This window comes from Dama dama, chromosome 3 (genome assembly GCF_033118175.1).
Source record: "Dama dama isolate Ldn47 chromosome 3, ASM3311817v1, whole genome shotgun sequence".
In the NCBI taxonomy this organism is placed as follows: Eukaryota; Metazoa; Chordata; class Mammalia; order Artiodactyla; family Cervidae; genus Dama; species Dama dama.
In genome coordinates this window covers 63,993,559-64,006,907 of record NC_083683.1, presented here as the reverse complement: position 1 = coordinate 64,006,907, position 13,349 = coordinate 63,993,559, and the positions used below count along the sequence as shown (strand labels likewise).

Here is a 13,349-nt window from a genome sequence, read left to right as displayed (position 1 = left end):
GCAAATAAATCTGGAAGTGTCAGGGAAAGGATTTTGTGACCACGGATTGGGATGTAGTTGAGCTCGGAGTTTTCTCAGCTGGTTGTGGGTGTAAGACGGAGCATGTATTAGTAACACTCAGCTTCCTACACTGTTGTTTCAACTTTGCCTTTTCTACAGCTTTGTGCTGGAGCTGTCCGAAGCTCAGAGGGGAGCAAGGGTGTAGGAGGGCAAAGCCCAGGCTTGGTGACACAGGAGGGAAGCCCACAGCAGAGCCCGCTGCAGGTTCCTCTGGCCAGCCTGGCCTTTCCCCGCCCGTGGTGACCTTCCTTGAGGCACCTGCCACCCCTCGGGGCCAGCGTCCAGGGCCCTTGAAGCCCTGCCTGGCCGTCTAGTGACCCTGAACTGACAAGAGTTCAGCAAAGGATGGGACGACCTGGTTAGAACAGGTCCGACTGAATTCTGTGACCCTTGGGGAGGAGCTTTTAAATATAAACCCTTGTGAGAAAGGATCCCTATCTGGTGGGATTCCACCCAAAAAGGGAGACAGCAGATAATCTCAAGATTATTCCTCTTTATTCCACCAGTCTTACTTCTCCTTTTTCAAACATGGTTTTTATCAAAGCAGAACATTCTCTCCCCCTTGGAGATTAAAACAGATGCAAATTTCCATGTCATTTCAAAGATTAAAAAGAAAAAGTGAAATGTTGTATAATACTTTCCACAAGAATAATGAGTGAATTAGTATTATAAATTGATCTTGTGGAAAGGAAGAAAAACAATGGCCCATAAAGGAGATTTTTCATGTTCTGTGTCAACTGTCATTTATATATAACTTAACCTGAAGGCTCATTTAAATAAAGCATTACAATGTTTGTTTTTTTCTGAATATACTAGAAGTTAAAAGTGAAGACCAACCATTATAACTATTTTTAGCAACTAAAATATTCTACCACCAATTAAGATAAGTGCAGGGGATTTCCCCTGTGGTCCAGTGGTTAAGACTCCACTGCAGGAGGCCCTGGTTAGGGTATTAGGACCCTGCATGCTGCATGGCCTCGCCAAACAAAAAAACAAAAGAAAACACAAGTGTTTGTATAATAATGTCTATGGTTTACATTGTAACTTTAATTTGTTGTAAAAACATTGCTGCTTGAGGTGTCTGAAGTGCCTCATTGTGTATCCCACGCTAGGGGGGGATCCTACACTATATAAAATAGTTTAAGCAAAGTTGGTAATGTCTGATACATAGGCTAGCCACTAGGAATGAAAATAGCTTGTTTTCTTCCCGTCTGCTCCTTGTTACTTAAGTATTTCAGAGTCCTAATTGTGACTTTCCTTTTTCGTGTAATAGCTGGTCATCAGTTGGAGACGTTGTTTCCTTTGAGCAGTTAGCCTGCACATGGCCCCAAGCTTTAACAAGCCTGTGGTTTGGCCAGCATCTGTGCCAGGGGATGGCAGGCTCACCCGTGGGCCCCGACCTTTCACATGCAGCTTTGCAGGCTTTGGTCCCCACATCTGCCCTGCAGACCTTGCCTGAGAAGCCCTTTCCTGGAGTATGTTAACCTTTCCGAGGTCATCTCCTAAGGGGCCGTCTTGAGTGAGCCTCTGCCCCAGAGCCATAAAAGAAGAGAACAAGGGAGGGAGTGTTTCACCTTCCTTTTCTGTTGTTGTTTTGATACGCTCCTGCCCTAAAATGCCCAGCTCATGTGTGTGTTCCTCTTCCTGCCTCAGAATTCAAATGGGATTTACACTGGCTTCATTAAAGTACAGATGGAACTCTGCAAACCTTCACAGACTGCTGGAAAACCCGCTCCCAGTAGCAATGGCTGTATGAACACCCTTCACATCAGCAGCACGAACACCGTTGGCGAAGTGATTGAGGCCCTGCTTAAGAAGTTTCTTGTGACCGAGAGCCCTACCAAGTTTGCACTTTATAAGCGGTGTCACCGGGAAGATCAAGGTACCATGCTTAAAATGAAAATGGTCCCTGCTTTTGTTTCTGTCTTTTGACCTCATTCGTGGAAGACTGGTGGGTGTACCTGTGTCACTTATGTCAGAGCCCGGGGACGTATTCTGGAATGAATGGTGACTGCATCCTGGCTGGCTGTGTTTTTCAGGTGGACAGCTCTCGGTCTGAGAGCCCAGAGGTATCTGTATGTGAAGTATGTGATGGGTATTTATGGAGGATTTATGGGATAGCCTCCCTCCCCCCGCCCCCATCACCCCACCCAGCACAAAGAAGAATGTCTTTGTGCTTAAGTTTTCAGTAGCACATTGACGTTGGATGTGATTGGTCAACTTGCAGGCTTCTGTCCATGGCACAGTCCCTTAGCCTGTCTCATGCTAGGTGTGACCCTGGGATGGGTTGGCACCCTGCCCCCCCCACCCTCCACCCCCCCAGAGGCACATGCAGTGGATGAATAACATTTTGATCTGAGTTCTACCTGTCTGAACTTAATACCCACCATCAGTGGATTAAAAAGAATCTTAAATTACTGAATAAGATATTCCAGGTCAGGTCATCGTTGAACAGAAATTGATACTGATGGTGGACAACAGGGATTTAGTGATTCACTAAGTGCTGATTTGAAAATGGTGTATATATGTGAATTTTGTGCTTTCCCTAGTTTTTCTGAGTTGAGCCTATAGCAGCTGTGTGGCAGAAAACCCACTCACCTTGGCATGATGGGAAAGTCCCTTGGTTGCCTGGGGTTAAACCCAGCTAGATGCTGAGTATGTTCACGGTTCTTCAACACGTACTGTGGGCCGAGCCTGCAGAATACAGGGCTGAATAGGCCGAGGTTCCCCTCCTTCAGAGGCCACAGGCTCAGAGTGGGGGGAGGTTTACATTTCCAGGGGGAGATGTATATATAATGTATAATGCAGTGGTCTCTGAAAGGGAGAAAATAATACAGATCAATTCAGATGGCATTTTGTCTTGCCACCTTCTTTGCGTGCCCCACCTGGTCTTTAGCTGCATAATCTAACAGTAATAGCATCCTACCGACATATTACCCACAAGGCAAATCTTTCAACCCTACAAGGTGGGGGGGGAGAGAGAGAGAGAGAGAGAAAGTGTGTGTGTGTGTGTGTGTGTGTGTGTGTGTGTGTGTGTGTGTATGTGTGTGTGTATGCAGAGCTTGCGTTCAGACAGACTGCTTTGTTTGTGCCTGCTGAATCTAAATTAATCTGTAGGAAAATTTGCTTCTAGAGTTTTGATTTCATGTTCTTGGGAAGGTATGTTTTTATTGTTGCAGGGATTGCAGATCCTGTTTTAGGTTTATCTTGCTTTCTAAAAGGAGGAACGGGATTAATTATAAGCCCATTTTGAGAGTGATACTCATTTAAATTCATTCTCAAGAATGATTTCCTTTTTAAATCAAGGCCCAGTTTACATTATGCAGATAGAATGGAAATAGTATAGAATTCATTCCACTGTGGGCTATTTATTGGTGACAAGATGAGCAGGGTGGTGCCCAGGTGGCTGAGGTAATCACACTGTTGCGTTGATCTGGGGATGGGGAGGGCAATGATGTCGTGTTACAGTATTTGTGACATGCCTCTCGTTCTCACCAGTCTACGCCTGCAAGCTCTCGGACCGGGAACATCCACTCTACCTGCGTCTGGTAGCAGGTCCCAGAACAGACACACTCAGTTTTGTTCTTCGCGAACATGAAATTGGAGAGGTAAGTGATTGTTCATTCCTGCTTTAAACTCTGCAGACCAGCTGGTCCTGTTTTCGCTCTGGTCCAGTGACTCTGCCACTGACTGCGGAGGAGGAGGGGTGGGGAGGGGAGAGGGAATGTGTGTGTCTGCCTGTCATGGGAGGAGAGGTGGTCCTGTGCAGGCAGGGTGTTTTTGAATTGTCAGAAATGAACCCAGAGTTAGTCTACAGTATAATTTTCTTGTAACACTCATTATTTGGGTCTGTAATTTTCAGAGGTGGGAGGATATACACTTTTTTTTTTTAAAACTTTATCACCTCCCAGACTCATTTTCACCCCTTCCACCTCCAAATTACTCTAATCCAGCTGTGCTTTGAAAGTTGACACTCTCCATATGTTCGCTGGTAATCAAAGTCTCCAGGCTCCTTTGCTCTAAAGGGAATAAAGGGAAACACAGTCTCTTTACTATGAAAGCCATTTTAACTTTCTAGACTCTTTCTTTCCTCTTTGCCCAGATAATTTAAGAATTTATGTCTATACGTGCGTTATTTTCCATTTTCTCTCCAAGGATTGTATTTAGGTCAGTTCAGTTGAAGGAAAAGGCACTTTAGACTGTCCTTCTAGATCAAGTGTCAGTTGAGTAAATCTCTCAAGCTCTGGGTCTCAGCCTTTTGTCTAGAATTGGAAATGGCACGAATTGTCCATGTAGAGCATTTTGTGATGCAGTGAGACTAGTTTCTAGGTTAAAAGTTAAGAAACCAAGACTCTGCTTCCTGCCATTGCTTTTACCAAATTAGGAGCACAACATTGGGTAAATCTGCTCTTTTCAGTCCTCAGTTTTAAAATCTGTAAAGTGGGACTACAAACTTGAAAAGGTGGTTTTGAGTCACAAATTAGAAATGTATGTAAACATACTTGGTAAAGAGTATGTTTATATGTCAGCGTAAATTGGAAGTTTATTTAGGGGAGTTTTAGGAAGACAGTGATTTGGGACATTTTGGAAGTTTCTTTTGATTTTATGTTTTGAAATCTTTAAAATCCACTCTCATTTTGAAGAGATAGCTTGGTACACAAGTCTAAAATTTGAGGTTTTGGCTGGCACTTGATACTCTGTTTGTTTCCAAGGCAAACCATTCAATATCATGGTAATCCAAGCCTGTGCCCCAACCAGTAACACTGAAGAAGCTGAAATTGAACGGTTCTATGAACACCTACAAGACCTTATAAAATTAACACCCAAAAAAGATGTCTTTTTCACTATAGGGGACTGGAATGCAAAAGTAGGAAGTCAGGAAACACCTGGAGTAACAGGCAAATTTGGCCTTGGAGTACAGAATGAAGCAGGGCAAAGGCTAATCGAGTTTTGCCAAGAGAATGCACTGGTCATAGCAAACACCCTCTTTCAACAACACAAGAGAGGACTCTACACACGGACATCACCAGATGGTCAACACAGAAATCAGATTGATTATATTCTTGCAGCCAAAGATGGAGAGGCTCTATACAGTCAGCAAAAACAAGACTGGGAGCTGACTGTGGCTCAGATCATGAACTCCTTATTGCCAAATTGAGACTTAAATTGAAGAAAGTAGGGAAAACCACTAGACCATTCAGGTATGACCTAAATCAAATCCCTTATGACTATACAGTGGAAGTGAGAAATAGATTTAAGGGACTAGATCTGATAGACAGAGTGCCTGAAGAACTATGGATGGTGGTTCGTAACATTGTACAGGAGACAGGGATTAAGACCATCCTCATGGGAAAGAAATGCAAAAAAGCAAAATGGCTGTCTGAGGAGGCCTTACAAATAGCATGAAAAGAAGATAAGCAAAAAGCAAAGGAGAAAAGGAAAGATAGTCCCATCTGAATGCAGAGTTCCAAAGAATAGCAAGGAGAGATAAAAAAGCCTTCCTCAGCGATCAATGCAAAGAAATAGAGAAAAACAACAGAATGGGAAAGACTAGAGATCTCTTCAAGAATATTAGAGATACCAAGGGAACATTTCATGCAAAGATGGGCTCAATAAAGGACAGAAATGGTATGGACCTAACAGAAGCAGAAGATATTAAGAAGAGGTGGCAAGAATACACAGAAGAACTATACAAAAAAGATCTTCACAACCCAGATAATCAAGATGGTGTGATCACTCACCTAGAGTCAGACATCCTGGAATATGAAGTCAAGTGGGCCTTAGAAAGCATCACTATGAACAAAGCTAGTGGAGGTGATGGAATTCCGGTTGAGCTATTTCAAGTCCTGAAAGATGATGCTGTGAAAGTGCTGCACTCAATATGCCAGCAAATTTGGAAAACTCAGCAGTGGCCACAGGACTGGAAAAGGTCAGTTTTCATTCCAATCCCAAAGAAAGGCAATGCCAAAGAATGCTCAAACTACCACACAATTGCCCTCATCTCACATGCTAGTAATGTAATGCTCAAAATTCTCCAAGCCAAATTTCAGCAAAACGTGAACCGTGAACTTCCAGATGTTCAAGCTGGTTTTAGAAAAGCAGAGGAACAAGAAATCAAATTGCCAACATCTGCTGGATCATTGAAAAAGCAAGAGAGTTCCAGAAAAACATCCATTTCTGTTTTATTGACTATGCCAAATCCTTTGACTGTGTGGATCACAATAAACTGTGGAAAATTCTGAAAGAGATGGGAAGACCAGACCATCTGACTTGTCTCTTGAGAAACCTGTATGCAGGTCAGGAAGCAACAGTTAGAACTGGACATGGAACAACAGACTGGTTCCAAATAGGAAAAGGAGTGTGTCAAGGCTGTATATTGTCACCCTGCTTATTTAACTTACATGCAGAGTACATCATGAGAAATGCTGGGCTGGAAGAAGCACAAACTGGAATCAAGATTGCTGGGAGAAACATCAATAACCTCAGATGTGCAGACAACACCACCCTTATGGCAGAAAATGAAGAGGAACTAAAGAGCCTCTTGATGAAAGTGAAAGAGGAGAGTGAAAAAGTTGGCTTGAAGCTCAACATTCAGAAAATTAAGATCATGGCTTCTGGTCCCATTACTTCATGGGAAATAGATGGGGAAACAGTGGAAACAGTGTCAGACTTTATTTTTTTGGGCTCCAAAACCACTGCAGATGGTGATTGCAGCCATGAAATTAAAAGACGCTTGCTCCTTGGAAGGAAAGTTATGACCAACCTGGATAGCATATTTAAAAGCAGAGACATTACTTTGCCAACAACGGTCCATCTAGTCAAGGCTATGGTTTCTCCAGTGGTCATGTATGGATGTGAGAGTTGGACAGTGAAGAAAGCTGAGCACCAAAGAATTGATGCTTTTGAACTGTGGTGTTGGAGAAGGATCTTGAGAGTCCCTTGGACCTAAAGGAGATCAGTCCTGGGTGTTCATTGGAGGGACTGATGCTGAAGCTGAAACTCCAGTAATTTGGCCACCTCATGCGAAGAGTTGACTCATTGGAAAAGACCCTAATGCTGCTCCTGGACGCAGGAGGAGAAGGGGACGACAGAGGATGAGATGGCTGGATGGCATCACCAACTCGATGGACATGGGTTTGGACTCCGGGGGGTGGTGATGGACAGGGAGGCCTGGCGTGCTGTGGTTCATGGGGTTGCAAAGAGTCGGACATGACTGAGTGACTGAACTGAACTAAACTGAACTGATAGTCTGCCCTCTGCAAGCAAGTCAGTCATATCAGCATAGTCTTGTCAGCATCTTATCTTTCTTGGTCCTAGTTTCTGAGTGTTGCACATAGTTTAGTTAGTGTAATTGGAGCTGCATTGTCTGGGAGGGAATTATGTTGGCTTAGTTTTGAAATTCACTTTACATTGTGCTCTAATGTTCTGGATTGCTTTTCTGACCTCTCTATAGTATGCCTGTGTCTCAAGTTTTTGAGGTTAACTGAATTGAGAGAAGAAACTTTCCATAGCTGTCAGAGAGTGGGAGGGAGATGCTAATTTATAATGTCTTTATTTTGGAGAACTTATGTGAAAAATAAATTGTTAATTTTCAAATTAACCGAGTATTCCAATGTAGACAGTTTCGTTTTCCCGCTTCACTTCTCACTTTCTTTAGTAACTAGCTCAGTCAGTCTCCAAGAGCCAATTTCCTTCAGTCATCGATCCATTTGGTGATTTTATTCTGTCTTCTCTCTCTGCACTTGTAATAGCTTATCCTGTTTTTTCCATACCCCGGGAGTCCCCCCATCAGACATTGCTCCTGGCAATGGAGATAGTGGTGCTCAGCCCAGGACTGAGGGCCTCCTTTTGGGAGGGGAGGAGGTGTAGTTTGGAAAGAAACCTCCCAGGTGATGCCACATACCCTTCTTGATATTTACTGCTTAAAAAATTTTTTTTTTTTTTAGAAAAATACCATAAACATTTTGTGCCTGCCGAGTACCAGGTGATATTAGGGAAAATGAAGTCAGAAGCTCAAGGGCCAAAGACAAAGCCCATATAGTTGGAAGTACAACAGATGCAGTGCAGACAAGAGAAATACTAACCAAATAATTGTAATACTGTTTAGGTCTTTTGTGATCAGGCTGTGATCAGGGCTTCCAGTGCTCAGTGAAAGTTTCTAAAAGACATAATCCTGACTGAGCGAGAAGGGAAGGAAATCATGGAAGGCTTCTTAGAGAGAGTGGCATGGCATCTGGGACTTGAAGGTTGAGGAGGAGTTCACTGGCAGAGTGGAGGAGGGGAAAATGTGTGCAGAGCCACAGAGGGCAACGAGTGAGGGGCGCAGGGACAGAGATGGGACTGGAGAGGGGACGGTCTTTAAGACTTAGCAGAAACAACCACAGGAAGCCACTGAATGATTCCAGACATGGATGGTCATGCCTCGATTGGCATTTTAGAGAGAGTATTCAGGCTGGCTGTTTGGGGGAACAGATTAGGGAATGGAAAAGTGGAGCTAGGAGGCTATCCCAGGGTTGGAGGGGAAGATGGTGGTGGATAGGAGGGGGTGAGATTGATCGTGGGAGCTGGGGAAGAAGGCAGTGACAATGAGGAACCCACGGAGAGGGAGGAAGGAGGGAGTGTGGAGCTCCATTTCATGCTTCTGTGGGTTAGTGTCTAATGGAGTTAGGTATTTGCTCTTAGAGCCCTTTTGGAGGAGGCTGGGAGGAGGGGAGCAGCGGGCGGTGGGAATGAGACGAGGTGGGGATGTAAGGCTGGTCCGGAGGCTCAGCTCTTGTCCACCAGGCCTTCTGAGGAGGCCGGGCAGCATTGGGCGGTGTGAGTCAGGAGGGCAAGGCAATCACACTCCCCTGTGCTCCCCGCCCTCCTCATTCCTAAGTCTTGAATTAATAAACACCTGGCATTTTTCATTTTTGTTCCTTCACAGTGGGAAGCCTTCAGCCTGCCAGAGCTACAGAATTTCTTGAGGATCTTGGACAAGGAAGAAGACGAGCAGCTACAGAACCTGAAGGAGCGCTATGCGGCCTACAGACACAAGCTGGAAGAAGCCCTCAGCCAGGCGTGGAAACCGGGGTAAAGTGTGGGGCTCCCTGCCCCTCAGGGACGGCGCGGGACCTGCGTGTGCACCGGCAGCCAGGGTCTCTCTTGTCGGAGGGCGGTTTTCTTGCCCTATGATGCTAGGGCCTTTCCTTTCTACAAATCTCTAGATCTAGTTTCCCCAAACTGGTCACGCAGCATCCTGCAGCTTGGGCGTCCTCTGTCAGGGATTCCGCAAGCTTGTTCTGTTAACGGCCCCACGGTGTTACCTCTTGGCAAGCTGTGAACCTGTGGTCTCATCTGGAGCATTCTAGAGTGCTTTGAAGCATGGACTTTGAGGTGTTTTTTTTCCCTTATTTTCTTTTAGTTGAGTATATGATGATGTTAAGCTTAAGGTTGTGCAAATGATTTTTTAAAAGCTTAACAAGGACCCTTTCTGAATACTTGTCTTACGTTGAAACTACCTGTCTGTTACTGGGTTTTATTGTTTTGTTTTTAATGTCGGAGGAAACAATTCATGTGAATTGAAGGGCACAGGAAGCTAGGGGCGCTGAGGAGTTGGTGAAGGATTTTGGAGGAGTCTGACAGAGAGAGGAAAGAGGAAGGATGGAAGAAGTTGGAGGGTAGAGGTGGGGAGCCCCGAGGGAAGGTGGTTTGGGTAAGTGGATGGTGGAGAAGGAGGTGAACTTGCTTGTTGCGGGGTTAAAAGCTTTCAGTTTAGAGACATTAAATGCATTGTCATAGTGCTTGATTTCCTGGTGAGTAAAACGTGGGAACGGAAACCAAAGAAAGTAGGAGCTAGGCCCAGAGGAGGAACTGGCCGCCGGCCATGGAAGGCAGGGGGAGCCGCCATCTTGGCGAACCTGCGCGCTCCCCGCCCTTCCCGGGCGGAAGGTCTGATGGGTGCAGCTCCTCTGGGCCGCCGGGCGGTGAGCGCCAGCGCTGACCCCTGTGACGTTACAGCCTCCCCCTGGGGTTGCTTTTCAAAGTGGAAAAGGAGTTCGGGAGGAGGCAGTGTACCCCCCGGCCCCCCAAACCCCCCTACCCCCCGACTGGGACTTGTCGAGCGATTTGTAGAGTGAGGGGCTCTCAGCACTCTTGTTTGACAATCACTCCCTCGTCTCCCTTTAGCCTCCCCCTCCCTTCTTCCTCCTTCCCTCCCCTCACTGCTCTCCCTTCTCCTCTCGGCCGTAGAACAGGGGTGTGGATTAAGGAGGCCTGGACGACCATCAGGTCCTCAGTTCCGAAGGGTGACTGGAAAGTGGGGGCGGGGGGCAGCGTCCACTCCCGGCGGACCACAGAGGAGGGGGCTTCTTAGATTTTTAACCAAAGTGCATGCTCCTGCAGACCAAAGAAGTGCATGTGCAATAGGAGCCTTCCTTAAAACAGGTTAAATAGTCTCATTTTATGCAGTAGTTAATCTGAAAACAACAGGAAAGGTGTGTTGAGCTTCCAGAGGGGCCTTCCAGTCTATTCGTAGTCTAGATATTGTTTATAAATTCCCAAGGAATTGTTAACACTTTGGTGACACCTAATGGATTCTTTTTGAAATTCCAAGGTGCTTCAGTTCTTTGCCTCCTAAGTGAACTGTGCCTTTTTTAAGAACTGCATTTCTGTTCCCTTCTTGGTGGTTCTTCTGACTTTTCAGAGAACACCCGTCTTGTTGGAGGCAGATGTGTCGCTTCTGCTATGCCACACACGTTACTGAGACAATCATATCTTCCTAAGCTTTTTAAGGAAAGTTGGAAAGAAACCAAAAAAAAAGGTAGAACTAGCTATAAAATATGTATGGCACATCTTGTTTAATTTTGCATGTAAGTTCCTTTTAGTGCCTCAGTGAGGTTTTAGTGACATTGTCAACCAATTCTTTACCTTCATTGTTCAGGGAATGCCTTCATGATTTTTATACTGGTTTTACTATTCAGACTATGGCTTTGGTGTGAGTGTACTGTTATCAACCACCTGGTCTTTTAATTACCCATCCCAGTAAGCTCATATTTTGTGAAGCCATTGTTTCTCAGATTAAGACACTGTTCGAACCTTAAAGTAGTTACCTGATGGGTATCTGTGAAATTTTTTTTTTTTTACTTGAAGTAGATTGTCTAAATTAGGCATCCTCGTCTGTATGATCCGGGACCTCGCTCATTGTCATCTGCACTACAAGTTTCAATTTGGAAAACTTACTGTGTTGAAGTCCTGTTGGTTCATGATTCTTGAAGACCAATGGTCTCTCCCGAACACTGGTGACTGCCGCATTTTTAATGTGTAAGAGGCCACCGAGGCCACAGATTTTAAAAAGTTATTGTACAAATTCTTATGTTAAATTAAACTATCTAAGCTTTGCTGTAATACTGTTTTCTCTTCAGTATATGATGGTACAGGAACGAGGTTAAATGAAGGGGTGGTATTGCAGGGGAGCATTTTAAATCACAGAAGTAAAAAAAAATTATAATATTTATAATTTTCATGAGTTTAAGTTTATTTTTATGGGGAAAGAGGTTTTTTTTTTCCCCCTAAAATTGTTTCTGGAATGGCAAATTGTTTCCATTATTAAAAGTTGAAGTTGTTAGTTCATGTTTGTGTGTTTTTATTTATGGCAATATGCTGGATAAAAGAAGGTCATGGGAGTGGGAGGAACTGCTCTTGAAGGTAATTGTGGACATGGGCTGAAATGTGACAGTTTTCAGTAGGCTTGCATGGTTCACGTTTGTTCTTCCAAATGTCACTTTCCTTTGCCTTACCATCTGGGGAAGATAACTGGAGGTAAGTATCTGCCCACATTCCTGAAATAGTTGTTTTGTGAAATATACATATATTTAGAGGTGTATGAAGTGTATACACACAAGTGTGTGAAGCATGTGAATAAAGAATTACTATGAAGTGGCTGCCCTGTGACCACGGCCAAGATAGACCATTGTCCCTCCTCATCAAGTCTCCTCCACCACCTAGTCCTTTCCTGAGACCTTCCACCTAAAAAATGCATCTATTTGTTGGCTGCGCTGGGGCTTTGTTGCGTGCGCAGGCTTTCTCTAGCTGTGGTGGGCGGGCTCCCATTGTGATGGCCTCCCTTGCTGCAGAGCGTGGACTTCAGTAGTTGCAGCGCATGGGCTCGGTAGTTGTGGCACACAGGCTTAGTCGTCCCTCAGCATGTGGGGTCTTCCCAGACCAGGGATCAAACCCATGTCCCTTGGATTGGCAGGTGGTTCCCTAACCACTGGACCACCAGGGAGGTCCCCTCCCACTCTTAAAAATAGACCACTTTCAACGTTAAATTATCTATATTTTCTTGAGTCACTGTGACTATCTTTCACAGGATTGGGTACACAACTGCTTCTCTTCATAGGCTTCCAAGCCTGGTGGAGACGAGTGATTTTACTACTGCACCAACCCTTAGAGGAGGTGGGGAAGTAGGCGCAAAGCTGTACCAACCGGTGGAGGGGAGAACATCTAAGTGCCATAGCTGCTTTGCAAGTGAAAATATTATGATAGAAATGATGGCTCAACATCGGTCTTTTTCACAAAAATATCCAGAATAATCTAGTTTAGAAGTTCGGCCTGGGTTACTTACCCAAGGTGCAGTTGGGAATGTTTGGGAATGTTTATCCCTTTAAGGGAGTTTGCTTCTTGCCCAAGGAATCTGTCATCAGTTGGTAATTAAATGAATATTCTTATGTTGCAAAGTTAGTTCTCAAGGATTTGTACACTGTTTTGGGACTATGTCAGGTGATCCTAATTAGGAATTTTTCTGTTTTTGAATGAAAGGAGGAGTTTATATACAGATCTTTTATATATGTGTGTTTATATATATATTATTTAAAATATATTTTATATAATAATATGTATATATTATTAATAATATTAAATATATAATACATATTAAAATACCTATTATATATATAATTTTTATTTACTTATTTTTGGCTGTACTGGGTCTTTGTTGCTGCACAGGCTTTTCTCGAGTTGTGCTGAGCAAGGGCGACTCACCAGCTGTGGGGTCCGGGTTTCTCACCACAGTGGCTTCTCTTGCTGTGGAGCGCAGGAGGCAGGGTGCATAGGCCTCAGTGGTCGCAGCTCCTGGGCTCTGGAGCACAGGCTGAATGGTTGCGGCACACGGGCTTGGTGTGGGATCTTCCCAGATCAGGGATCGAACCCGTGTCTTCTGCATTTTCAGGTGGATTCTTTACCACTGAGCCATCAGGGAAGCCCCATATACAGATTTTCATTGATTGACCATGGGGTTATGTTCTGATAAA

The 13,349-nt window shown here is 44.5% G+C and overlaps 1 protein-coding gene across 2 annotated transcripts in view; it reads left to right on the top strand.

Moving 5' to 3' along the window:
• The window catches only part of RASSF3 (Ras association domain family member 3), a 75,576-nt gene extending 63,908 nt beyond the window's left edge, over nt 1-11,668 (top strand). For both annotated transcript variants that reach the window (XM_061130813.1, XM_061130818.1), the window contains exons 3-5: nt 1,714-1,942; nt 3,559-3,668; nt 8,987-11,668. In XM_061130813.1, coding sequence (XP_060986796.1) covers nt 1,714-1,942; nt 3,559-3,668; nt 8,987-9,136 — 489 coding nt within the window. In that variant the 3' untranslated portion in view covers nt 9,137-11,668. The remainder of the gene's footprint in view (nt 1-1,713; nt 1,943-3,558; nt 3,669-8,986) is intronic.
• Nucleotides 11,669-13,349: the final 1,681 nt, after the last annotated feature.